Source organism: Myotis lucifugus, unplaced genomic scaffold (assembly GCF_000147115.1).
Source record: "Myotis lucifugus unplaced genomic scaffold, Myoluc2.0 scaffold_86, whole genome shotgun sequence".
In the NCBI taxonomy this organism is placed as follows: domain Eukaryota; kingdom Metazoa; phylum Chordata; class Mammalia; order Chiroptera; family Vespertilionidae; genus Myotis; species Myotis lucifugus.
The window spans coordinates 839,816-853,374 of NW_005871134.1; the positions used below are offsets into that span (position 1 = coordinate 839,816).

General features: G+C 41.5%; 1 protein-coding gene across 1 annotated transcript in view; it reads right to left on the reverse strand.

The window, feature by feature from the left end:
- Positions 1-13,559, reverse strand: part of GDPD4 (glycerophosphodiester phosphodiesterase domain containing 4) — a 76,102-nt gene that overhangs the window by 39,637 nt on the left and 22,906 nt on the right. Inside the window, exon 10 of the mRNA XM_023755924.1 lies at positions 337-493. Coding sequence (XP_023611692.1) covers positions 337-493 — 157 coding nt within the window. The remainder of the gene's footprint in view (positions 1-336; positions 494-13,559) is intronic.

Genomic DNA, 13,559 nt, shown 5'->3' on the forward strand with positions numbered 1-13,559 from the left:
TTTCCTAGTCAGCCTCATTTATGAGTATGAGCTACTCAAAATGCCTAGGAAAATGTCATGTACTGTAAAAGTTTATGAAATGCTTGGATAAAAGGAAATTAAATAACAATAGTAAGTTCACAAATTTGTCTTCAGAATTTCCAGAGACTGTAGAAAGTAGTAATTAGATTGACAGCACTACTGGAAAAGCCCAATGCTATAATCCTGCTACCAACTGTAATGAAAGTATGTGTACGCTGACTATCTTCATCTAAAGCCTTTTTGTCCAGGAGCAGCACATGACCTTGTACAGGAGAGGAAATCAATGCAGGATTGTTAAGCTGGGGAATGTCTTACCCATGGATCTATAAACCATTGGCCAGCATTCAGAGTTGACAGGAATTTCCAATAGAAGAAGGATGTTGCTGTATAGGATTCGCTTGGCTTGACCTCCCTGATATTGGTTGTTCTTCTCAGGTTATGGTCATGCATGAGAAAAGGCACCTCATCAATACTGCAGGCAGAGGGGGGAAAGAGGGGAAGGGATGGATAGGCTGAACTCAGCCACCTTGGCACATAGAGTTCTCAGAAGCCCATCAAGGTCACAAGTTTCACTAGGGTTCCTTACTCCCTCCCAGATCTCATCAAAGGCTTACGTGCTAGTCATTTACACTTTGATGTCCATATTTTTCAGCCCTAGGGTTCAATCTTTTGTGGCATATCATATCAGTGATGGTGAAGAGTAGCTTCCCTATCCAGGTGTTTTCTGGCATCAGGAAAACAGCAGGTACAGTAGTGACTGAGAGTGAATGGGGTGGTGCTAGGGCAAGGCCCTAAGGTCCCAAAATTATGCTAAGCAGGCATCCACACAATCTTCCTGTGTTTTTCTGACCCATTCCCCAGCTAGGCACTTGCCCTGAGTATTTCTGGCCTACATCCTTCACATCAGGTAGTATCATTAGAAAAACATCCTGGTTCTCTTATCTGCTATTTGCCTTGAAGAATCTCTGCCTTTATGAAAATCTCTCTTCCTTTCCCATTAAAATACCTATGAAAAGAACCCTGTAATGGCCATGAGGGTGAAACAGGGTTGAGACTTAGCTTCCTGCCCATTAACAACTACAAAATTGGATGAAATGAAGGAAATAACTTTTTCAGCCAATGGAGTACAATATGATGATTTCAGAAAAGACAAATAAATGAAATAAGCTCTACCATTATCCAAGCTTCCTTCTTGCAGGTGAATACAGGATTGTGGAATACAGGACGGGGGAACCTAAAAGGGACCCAGCTATTGTGCTGAAATGAGGAGAAAAAGATCAGATTAAGGAGAGGTCAAGACATCTAGAATTTATGAGCTAGAGTCCTATAGAGCAGGAGTCCTCAAACTACGGCCCGTGGGCCACATGCAAATACAAATATTGTATTTGTTCCCGTTTTGTTTTTTTACTTCAAAATAAGATATGTGCAGTGTGCATAGGAATTTGTTCATAGTTTTTTTTTTTTAAACTAAAGTCCGGCCCTCCAACGGTCTGAGGGACAGTGAACTGGCCCCCTGTTTAAAAAGTTTGAGGACCCCGGCTATAGAGGTTGGAGCTTGAGAAAGACAGAGAGAAGGAGATCTCTTGATTGATCTAGGGCAGTGGTTGGCAAACCGCGGCCCAAAGAGCCACATGCGGCTCTTTGGCCTCTTGAGTGTGGCTCTTCCACAAAATACCACGTGCAGGCGCGCACGTACAGTGCAATTGAAACTTCGTGGCCCATGCACAGAAGTCGGTTTTCGGCCTGAGCAAGTCTATTTTGAAGAAATGGCGTTAGAAGTGGGGGTATGTTCGCTGAGGTCGACCCCTCAAATTGAGGACGTTTTTAGCAAAGGCCAGCTTAGGAGTACCCTAATTAAGTTAATAACAATGTACCTACCTATATAGTTTAAGTTTAAAAAATTTGGCTCTCAAAAGAAATTTCAATCATTGTACTGTTGATATTTGGCTCTGCTGACTAATGAGTTTGCTGACCACTGATCTAGGGAAATATGCAATTCGCAGGAAAAAGCCTGGATATAAACTAGGGTTAATTTTATTCCATTTCAGCTCTCAGCCCTGTAGCAGCTATCCATCCCCCACTAAGAGCCATATCGAAAATAGCTTGCACAGCAGCTGGTGAGAACCGGGGTAGTAAAAAGGACCCTGTACTGCAACTATGAGGGTTTATGCTCTGGTTGCTGGCTGCTGCTCTTTGTCACTGACGGGCAGACAGAGAGGTGGGCAACCATTGTTGCAGCTCCCCCCACTGTTGCAAAGCCCTCCCACTCTGCTTGAAGTGACTTTCAGAGGATTTAAAAATCCAGCCCCCCTGCCCTGATGGGTTTGGCTCAGTGCATAGAGTGTCGGCCTGCGGACTGGGGGGGTCCCAGGTTTGATTCCAGTCAAGGGCATATACCTTAGTTGCGGGCACATCCCCGGTGGGGGGAGTGCAGGAGGCAGCTGATCGATCTTTCTCTCTCATCGATGTTTCTAACTCTCTGTCCCTCTTCCTTCCTCTCTGTAAAAAATCAATAAAATATATTTCAAAAAAATGTTTACTTAAAAAGAAAATCCAGCACCCTTTTTACTACTCTTCATTTTTCTCCTTTTGAAAGACAGACATTAAAGACAATCATTTTAAAACAAGTGAATATATGAAAAAATTTACAAAGTGACTGTATAAAACAGCTGCATATATAGGGAAATTAGAATGTGACAGTGTATGCCCAAGAAAGGGATCAGAAAAATCTGAAAATACCTGAAGTTTGCATCTCAGGCTAACCCATGGCACAGAGACATCCTAAACAAATTATAATAAAATTATTTTAAATGCAGTAAATCCTTAGGAAGGAGGAGAATCTGATTTCCAGTGTTACTACTTTATTAAATTCAAATGTCCATTTTTCAACCAAAAAAATATCATCAAAAATATCACAAGGCATACAAAGAAACAGGAAAGCAGGGCCCATTTAAAGGAAAAAAATAAATCAACAAAAACTGTCTCTGAAAAAGAGCTGATGGCAAATATACTAGACAAAGACTTTTAAAAAACTGTCTTCAAGATACTCAAATAAGTAAAGAAACATGTAGATAAAGTCAAGAAAACAATGTATGAATGAAAGAACAATATTAATAAAACAATTATAAACCTAAAAGAAACAAAAAATAATTTTGGAGCCAAAATGTACAATATCTGAAATGAAAAACTGACTAAAGAGATTCAAAGGAAGATTTAAGCAGGCAGAAGAAAGAATCAGTGACTTACAAGGTATGACAATAGAAGTTATTGAGTCGAAGGAACAGAAATATAAAAGGTCATATAAAACAGTCTAAGGAATACACCGACACCAAAGCCAAACAAACACCCTAAAAGAAAATAAAACTCAGCCCGGCAGTGTTGCTCAGTGGTTGAGTGTTGACCCATGAACCAAGAGGTCACTGGTTTGATTCCTGGTCAGGGGCACATGTCCGCGTTACAGGCTCAAACTCCAGTAGGGGGCATGCAGGAGGCAGTTGATCAGTGATTCTCTCTCATCATTGATGTTTCTATCTCTCTATCCCTCTCCCTTCCTCTCTCTCTAAAATCAACTTAAAAAAAAATAAAACTATAGAACAACATCCCTTATGAACACTGATGCAAAAATCCTTAACAAAATACTAGAAAGCAGAATTCTGCGGTGTATTAAAAAAATTATAAAATATGGCCAAAAACAATTTATTCCTAAAATGAAAGGATGGTTCAACATAACAAAATCCATCAATGCAATAAATCATATTAACAGAATGAATGGAAAAAAACACATAATAATTTCAATTGTCACAGAAAAAGCATTTAATAAAATTCAACACCCTTTTATAATACCACTTAATAATGTAGGAATAGAAGAAAACATCCCAACATAACAACAGACATAAGAAAACCTACAGTGAACATCATATTCCAACCGTGAAAAACTGAAAAATTTTCCACTAGGAACAAAGCAAGGCAAAGCAAGAAATAAGGCAAGGTCTACTTTTTCCTCTTTTCACAGCAGTACTGGAAGTTCTAGCCAGAGCAAATAAGCAACACAGAGAAATGGATGGCATAAAAATTAGGAAGAAATAAAATTACCTGTTTTCAGATGATAAAATCATATGTAGAAAACCGTAAATATTCCCATAAAAAAAAACAGAATAAATGAATTCAGCAAACTAGCAGGATACAAAGTCAAAACACAAATATCAGTTGCATTTCTATACAGTAACTAGAGGCCTGGTGCACAAAATTAGTGCAGGGGGGGTTCTCCTCAACCCAGCCTGCACCCTCTCGCAATCCAGGACCCCTCGAGGGATGTCCAACTGCCTCGGACATTCCTCTCGCAATCCGGGACTGCTGGCTCCTAACCACTGGCCTGCCTGCCTGCCTGCCCACCCCTAACCACTCTGCCTGCCTGCCTGATTGCCCCTAACCACTCTGCCTGCCTGCCTGACCACCCTTAACCACTCTTCCTGCCTGCCTCATCACCTCTAACCACTCTGCCTGCCTGCCTGATTGCCCCTCACCACTCTGCCTGCCTGCCTGATCTCCCCTAACTGCCTTTGCCTTGGCCCCCACCATTGCGGCTTCATCTGGAAGGACGTCCAGAATGACATCTGGAAGGTCATTCGGCTGTCTGGTCTAATTAGCATATTATGCTTTTATTATTATAGATGATGAACAATCTGAAAGGAAATTGCAAAGATAATTCCATTTATAAAAGCATCAAAAAGAATAATATACTTAGAAAAAAACTTAACCAAGGACGTGCAATTCAAAAAACACTGCTGAGAGAAATTTAAAAATTGGAACTCATCTTGCCCTAGCTGGTTTGGCTCAGCAAATAGAACATCAGCCTGTGGACTGAAGGGTCCCAGGTTCAATTCTAGTCAAGGGCACATGCCCGGGGTGCAGGCTCAATTGTCAGTTGGGGACATGCAGGAGGCAGCTAATCAATGATTCTCTCTCATCATTGATGTTTCCATCTCTCTCTCCCTCCCTTCCTCTCTGAAATCAATAAAAATATTATTTTAAAAAATTGGAACACATCTCATCTTCATGTATTGGAAGACTTAACATTAAGATATTGGTACTACCCAAAGCAGTCTACCAATTCAATGCAATCACTATCAAAATGCCAATGATGTTTCTTTTTAAGAAATAGAACAGTCCCTAACTGGTTTGGCTCAGCGGATAGAGCGTCGGCCTGCGGACTGAAGGGTCCCAGGTTCGATTCCGGTCAAGGGCATGTACCTTGGTTGTGGGCACATCCCCAGTGGGGAGTGTGCAGGAGGCAGCTGATCGATGTTTCTCTCTCATCGATGTTTCTAACTCTCTATCCTTCTCCCTTCCTCTCTGTAAAAAAATCAATAAAATATATTTTAAAAAATAAAAAGAAAATAAAAGAAAAGAAATAGAACAAAACCCATTCTAAAATTCATATAGATTCTCAAGGGATCCTGAATATCCAAAACAATCTTTAAAAAGAGAACAAAACTGGAGTACTCACATTTCCTAACTTCAAAACTTACCACAAAGTTACAGTAATCAAAACACTATGGAAGATGATGGCATAGGCAAACGCCTGTACTCGCTGCCTCCCACGACCACATCAATAGGACAACTAAAATACAGAACAACCATCATCCAGAACCGCCAGAAAGCTGGCTGAATGGAAGTCCTACAACTAGAGAAGTAAAGAAGAAAGCACACTGAGAGTGAGAAGAGGTGCGGAGGTGCAGAATGGGCTGGTCTGGCACCCACCAGTGCCACTTTTTTAGTCAGGAGGGAGATCATCTTTGCGGAGGGTGCCTGGAGGAGCAAGGGGTCCAGCCCCCTACCAGATGCCCAGCCCAGGGTCACAGAGCTGAGAAAAGAAGTCCCTATGGGCAGTAAGAACTATGGGCTGTAAAAACCAGTGCGGACTAGTGACACAGAGGCTGCTGGAGACCCAGCTGCTCTTAAAAGGCCAGCACACAAACTGAACTTACAAGCTCCTGCTTCCTCTGAGCTCCAGTGCTGGGCGAAGCTGGGGGAGGAGAGGGTCCAGACACATATGAGGAGAAACTTGACTGTTTGACACTGAGGCAGGAACTTGGGGGCAGCTTTCTCCCAGATGGAGGTGCTTGCAATAGTCATTGTTCCTATTTTGGGACCTTCCCAGTTGCAGGGCTGACTGGCAGCCATTTCTGTTTGCTCCACCCTGGTGATTCCCTGACACCTCACCCCATCCAATTTACAACCCCATCCAAGCTGCTTGCAGTGGCTTTTGCATATGAATGACCTGTCCTTGCTCAGGCTAAAACCTGTCAAACAAATTGCAGCTGAGTCAGGGAGCCCCAAACCTATCAACAAAAGTCCCAAGATCCAGCACCAGCACCAGCCTGCTTTGCTTCACAGCTGGGCCTCATTTGGGTGCTGCCAAACCCCATACAAAGAGGAGGAATCTTCAGATCTTTCTAGCTCCTGCTGGGTGGCCCCAGGCAGTGGCTGACTTTATACCTTCCTGGAGACCCAAGAGCCAGTGTATCCAGTGGTCAGTGTCAGACCATATAAGATTACAACTCTACACATCCATAAACGACACACTCAAGGGGCAGACTCAGTGAGTACTAAAGCCCTACTGAAGCAAGTCCTGCTCCATAAGGGTATCTCCTGCACAGCAGCTCTCCCACTGTAGTCGCAGCTGGTCCCCACAGCCAATTGGCCTGGAGGTCAATTCCTCCCAGTGACACCAGCAATCAAGCTCAACTACAATAAGACTGCACACAGCCCACAAAGGGTGCACCTAGAGTGTCCACCTCAGGTGACTGGGGAGGCTGAGCCACTGGGCCATATAGGACACCTACTACATAAGGCCACTCTCTCAACTCACGGAGACTTAGCAGCTCTACCCAATACATAGAAACAAACACAGAGAAGCAGCCAAAATGTGGAGACAAAGAAACATGTCACAAGTGAAAGAACAGAAGAAAGCAAACTACTGGATATAGAGTTCAAAACCATGGTTATAAGGTTACTCAAGAACCTTCTAGAAACCTCCAAGGGACTTAGTGAGACTTTCAAGGATCTTAGTGGGAATGCCAAAAAAAAAAAAAAAGGAAAAGGACCAGTCAGAAATTAAGCATACACTGACTGATATAAAGAATAATATACAGGGATTCAACAGTAGACTAGAGGATCCCGAGAATCAAGTCAATGATTTGAAATATGAGGAAGCAAAAAACACCCAACCAGAATAGCCAAAAGAAAAAAGAATCCAAAAATATGAAGATAGTGTAAGGAGCCTCTGGAACAATTTCAAGCATACCAACATCTGAATTTTGGGATTCCTGGAAGAAGAGAGAGCGAGCAAGATATTGAAAACCTATTTGAAGAAATAATAACAGAAAACTTCCCCTATCTGTTGAAACAAATAGACTTACAAGTTCAGGAAGCACAGAGAACCCCAAACAAGAGGAACCCAAAGAGGACCACATCAAGACACATCATAATTAAAATGCCAAAGAGCTAAAGACAAAGAGAGAATCTTAAAAGCAGAAAGAGAAAAGCAGTTAGTTACCTACAAGAGAGTACCCATAATACTGTCAGCTAATTTCTCAACTGAAACTATACAGGCCCGAAGGGAGTGGCAAAAAATATTCAAAGTGATGACCAGCAAGGACATACAGCCAAGATTACTGTACCCAGCAAAGCTATGATTTAGAATTGAAGGTCAGATAAAGAGCTTCACAGACAAGAAAAAGCTAAAGAAGTTCATCACCACCAAACCAGTATTATATGAAATGCTGAGGGTATTCTTTAAGAAGAGAAAGAAGAAGAAAAAGAAAACAATAAAAAATGTGAGTAACAAAATAGCAACAAATACATCTATCAACAATTGAATCTAAAAATCAAACAAATAAGAAATCTAATGAACAGAATAAACTGGTGAATAAAACAGAATTGGGGGCATGGAAATGGAACAGACTGACAATTCTCAGAGGGAAGGGGAGGTGAGATGAGAGGAAGAGATTAAACAAAGATCTTATAAGCATGTATGCATTACCTATGTACACAGACAATAGGGTGGTGAAGCCCTGGGGCAGGGCGGGAACTGGGTGGAGGGGAGCTATGAGGGAAAAAAAGAGGGACATCTATAATAATTTCAACAATAAAGATTTTTAAAAAGGATTGATTAACAACAACAGTATGATACAAGCATAAAGACAGAAAAATATACTAGAATAGAATAGAGCAAAACTAAACTGCTGCATGTATGGTCACAATTTTTTATTTTGTAATACTTTTATTGATTTCAGAGAGGAAGAAAGAGATAGAAACATCAATGATGAGGAAGAATCATCAATCGGCTGCCTCCTGCATGCCCCCCATTGGGGACTGAGCATTCAACTGGGGCATGTGCCCCACACGTATGGTCACAATTTCTGACAAGTGTGTGGAAGACCATTCAACAGAGAAAGGACTATCTTTTCAACATTTTTTAATTGGGTTATCTTTCTGTTGAGTTGTAGGAATTCTTTATATATTCTAGATATTAAATCCTTATCAGATATATGATTTGCAAATATTTTCTTCCATTCTGTAACTTGTCATTTAACGCTCTTAATCATGTCCTTTGACACAAAGGTTTTTAATTTTGAAGTCCAGTTTACCTATCTTTTCTTTTTTGCTACACATACTTTTAGTGTCTTATCACAAAATCCACTGCCAAATCCAAGTTCATAAAGATTTACCCTTGGGTTTTATTCTAAGAGTTTTCTGGTATTAGTTCTTATATTTATGTAATTGACTTTATTTTAGTTAATTTTAATATACTAGAGGCCCGGTGCACAAAAATTTGTGTACCCGGGAAAGTCCCTCAGCCTGGCCTGTACCCTCTCGCAGTCTAGGACCCTTCGGGGGATGTCCACCTGCTGGCTTAGGCCCACTCCCCGGGGGATCAGGCCTAAGCTGGCAGTGAGACATCCCTCTGGCAGCCCGGGAGCCCTTGGGGGATGTCCACTTGCCAGCAGGGAGCAGGCCTAAGCTGCAGTCAGACATCCTTAGCACTGCTGAGGAGGCGGGAGAGGCTCCCACCACCACCGCTGTACTGGCAGCCATCAGCCTGGCTTGTGGCTGAGCAGAGCTCCCCCTGTGGGAGCGCACTGACCACCAGGGGGAAGCTCCGGCATTGAGTATCTGCCCCCTGGTGGTCAGTGTGTATCATAGTGACCAGTCATTCCTAGTCATTCTGCTGTTAGGGTCAATTTGCACATTACCCTTTCATTATATAGAACAGAGGCCTGGTGCATGGGTGGGGGCCGGCTGGTTTGCCCTGAAGGGTGTCCTGGATCAGGGTGGGGGTCCCACTGGGGTGCCTGGCCAGCCTGGGTGAGGGGCTGAGGGCTGTTTGCAGGCTCGCCACACCCCCTTCAGGGTGGGGGTCCCCACTGGGGTGCCTGGCCAGCCTGGGTGAGGGGCTGATGGCTGTTTGCAGGCTGGCCAACCCCCCCCCCCCCCAGCAGTGACCTTCACGCCATATGGGTATAGCCAGCCTGGATGAGGGGCTAAGGGCTGTTTTCAGGCTGGCCACACCATCTTCAGGGTGGATGTCCCTCCTGGGGTGCCTGGCAAGCCTGGGTGAGGGGCTGAGGGTCATTTTCAGGCTGGCCACACCCCCTGGCGACCCAAGCTCCCAGCCTCTCCTTTTTTTCTTTTTTTTTTTCAGTGCCTCCTTAAGCGGAAGCCAGGGCAGGCTGGAAGCAGGTATCTGGGATTTATTTATCTACTATAATTGAAACTTTGTAGCCTTGAGTGGAGCCCAGGGCCGGCCAGGGCAGGCGGGAAGCTTGGCTTCCTCCATCGCCGGGGGCAACCCAAGCCTCCTGCTCACTCCAGCTCCGTGGCCCTGCCATCTTAGTTGGGTTAATTTGCATATTTGCTGCTGATTGGCTTGTAGGCGTGGCTTGAGCATAGGGGAGGGGCAGTTAATTTGCATGTTTCTCTTTTATTATATAGGATGGTGTGAGCCATGGGTCATTGAGTTTCTTTGCATCTTTGTCAAAATCATTTGGCATCAAAAAATGAAAAACAGTACACATACGGGAAAAGATTTTTGCAAATCACATATCAAATAAAGGAGACCTCTTTCTTTAACTCATGGATTATTTAGAAGTAGATTTGTTTCATTTCCAATTGTTTAGAGATTCTCTTGTTACTTTTGTCACTACTTTCTGGTGTGATTCTATTGTGGTCAGAGAATTCATTCCGTATGACCAGTATTTTTAAATTGGTTGAGTTTTGTTTTATGGTGCATGATGTCGCCTAATGTTCTGTGGACACTTGAAAAAAAATATGTCTTCTTCTGCCCTTGGATTGAGTGTTCCATAAATGTCACTTAGATTCTGTTGATTATGGTGTTGTTAGCTGTTCTGCATCTTTTTTTTTTAATCCTCACCCAAGACTATCTTTCCATTGATTTTAGGTAAAGGGAGGGAAGGAGAGAGGGAGAAAGAGAGAGATATATTGTTTGCTTGCCTCCCATGTGCACCGGGGATCGTGCCTGCAACCTAGATACAAGCCCTTGACTGGAAATTAAACCCTTGACCCTACAGTGTGCAGGCCAATGCTCTACCTACTGAATATACTGGCCAGGGCTATTTTGCATCTTTAATGGTATTGTGTTTAGTGGTTATAATAATTACTAAGAGAAGGGTGTTGTAGTCCTTAACTATAGTTATGCGTTTGTCTATTTCTCCTTTCAGTTTTTGCTTCATGTATTTTGAAGCTCTGTTTTTGGGTTGATATATATTTAGAATTATTATGTACTCTTACCGAATTTTTTTTAATTTTATCATTATGTAATATTCCTCTTTGTCTCTGGTGATTTTTTTTGCTCTGAAGTCTACTTTGTCTAGTATTAATATAGCCTAGCCCTTCTAGCTTTGATTAGAATTTATATAGCATATTTTTTCATTATTTTATTTTTAACCTACCTAAATCATTGTGTTTGAGGTAAATTTCTTTTTAAAAAATTATTATTTATGGTTGACAGTATTACAGATGTCCCCAATTTTCTCCTTCTTTGCCCCCTAAGATGAATTCCTAGTACACAGCACATATTTGTATCATATTTTTACTTTTCTATTTTTTAGGTGTTTTTATTTATTTTAGAGAGAGGGGAGAGGGAGACAGAGAGAGAGAAAAACATCAATGTGGGTGTGGCTTGAGCGTAGCGGAGGGGCAGTTAATTTGCATGTTTCTCTTTTATTATATAGGATGGTGTGAGCCATGGGTCATTGAGTTTCTTTGCATCTTTGTCAAAATCATTTGGCATCAAAAAATGAAAAACAGTACACATAAGGGGAAAAAATTTTTGCAAATCACATATCAAATAAAGGATACCTCTTTCTTTAACTCATGGATTATTTAGAAGTAGATTTGTTTCATTTCCAATTGTTTAGAGATTTTTCTGTTACTTTTGTCACCACTTTCTGATGTGATTCTATTGTGGTCAGAGAATTCACACCCCCTACTGGGGATCGAGCCTGAAAACCAGGCATGTGCCCTGACCAGGAATCGAACTGGTGATTTCTTGGTGCATGGAATGATGCCCAACCAACTGAGCCACACTGATCAGGACTGTGTATATTTTTAAATCTATGATTCTAGTCTCTCTCTTTGGCTCTATCCACTGAGCCAAACTGGCTACGGTGAGGGTTACCATGTTTAGACCCAGAATACATGTCCTGGCTCATGTTTTGTGGGCTACGATTTAAATGCTAATCTAGTTTTCAAAGTCTTTGCCATGCTTTTCTGGCCATTCTCATTATGTGCTTCCCAGAGGTCAATCTAAAACTAATGGTGCTCCAGATCAATGTTCAGTTATCAGATCTTCTGCTGTTTTGCTTCTGTTTGGTCTCATACATGAGTTATACAAAAGTCTGTCTAATATTTTATATATAAGGTTTAAAAATCAGATGCTCTACCATAGCAGTTTTTCAGAAAATTAAACATAGAATTATCATATGGTCCAGCAACTCCACTTCCTGGTGTATACCCAAAAGAACTGAAAGCAAGATGTAGAAAAGATTTTTGTATATTGATTTTCATAGCAGCTTTAATAAAAATAGTCAAGAAGTAAAAACAATCAAGATGTCCATTTGTGGATGAATGGATAAGCAAAATGTGGGATATACATACAATGGGATAGATATTATTCAGCCTAAAAAAGGAAATCTTGTCACATGTTAACACATAGATGAAACTTGAAGACATTATGCTAAGTGAAATTAGTCACAAAAACACAGTACAGTGGGGCCTTGACTTACGAGTGTCCCGATTAACGAGTTTTTCGAGATACGAGCCTTCTCTCGGCCGATTTTTTGCTTTGAGTTGCGAGCTAAAATTTGGGTTACGAGCCAGCTTCAGATACCCCACCGCTAGTTGGCGCAGCAAACGTCACAGTGAACGCCACAACATCAGCCCAGCATCATGTGTCTCACTCGTTCACAATTGATTTGACATACGAGTAATTTGAGTTACGAGCTCCGTCATGGAATGAATTAAACTCGTAAGTCAAGGCCCCACTGTACTATATGATTCCACTTATATAAGGTATCTAAAGTAGACAAATTCACAGAAACGGAAAGAATTGTGCTTGCCAGAAGCTGAGGGGAGAAGTAAAGGGGTAGTTGTTTAACAGGTAAAGAGTTTCAGATTTGCAAGATAAAAAAGTTATAGAGATCTATTTCACAACAATGTGAATATACTTAACATTACTAAGCTGAACACTGAAAATTGTTAAGATAGTAAATTTCATGTTATGTAATTTTGAACAAAATAAAAAAAAGACAGACATTTTGACATATGCTATAATAGAGATGAACCTTGACATTATGCTAGGTAAAATGAGCCACACATAAAGGACATATATTATATGTTTCCACTTGTATGAGTGTAGTCAACTTCATAGAGACAGAAAATAGAATAGCAGTTGCCAGGGCCGCAGGGGAGGAAAGACCAAGGAGTTATTATTTAATATGCACAGAGTTTCAGTTTGAGAAAATGAAAAGTTCTAGAGATGGATGGTGCTGATGGTAACAAAACAAGATCAATGTACTTAATGCCATTGAATTGTAAAACTAAAAAATGGTTAAATTGATAAATTTTTATGTTAAGTATATTTTTACCACAATAAAGAGATCACTAGATAACTTATTAATAATTCTCCTTGCTCTCTAGTTGGGGGAGTGAGGAAAGAGATACCCCTCTTATTTCAGGGCAGGAATGGAAGACAGGGATCTGCCCATCATCTCTAGGACCAGAGCCCCAGGCAGGGGGGAATGGCTTTACTGTGGTGTTCACCTAAGTAAGGCTGCTATAGTCAACATATTCATATCTTGTTGGTCCACATTCCTCCCAGTTTTTTGCTAGAGAAAAAAACTGGGAGAAGTGGAGGGGGCTATTTTTTTCCATCTGCAGCTGTAGGTGTTTTCTGGGTTTCAGGTCTCTACAGAGTTCATGTAGGAATGTATAAGGAAAAAACAAAACAACAACAA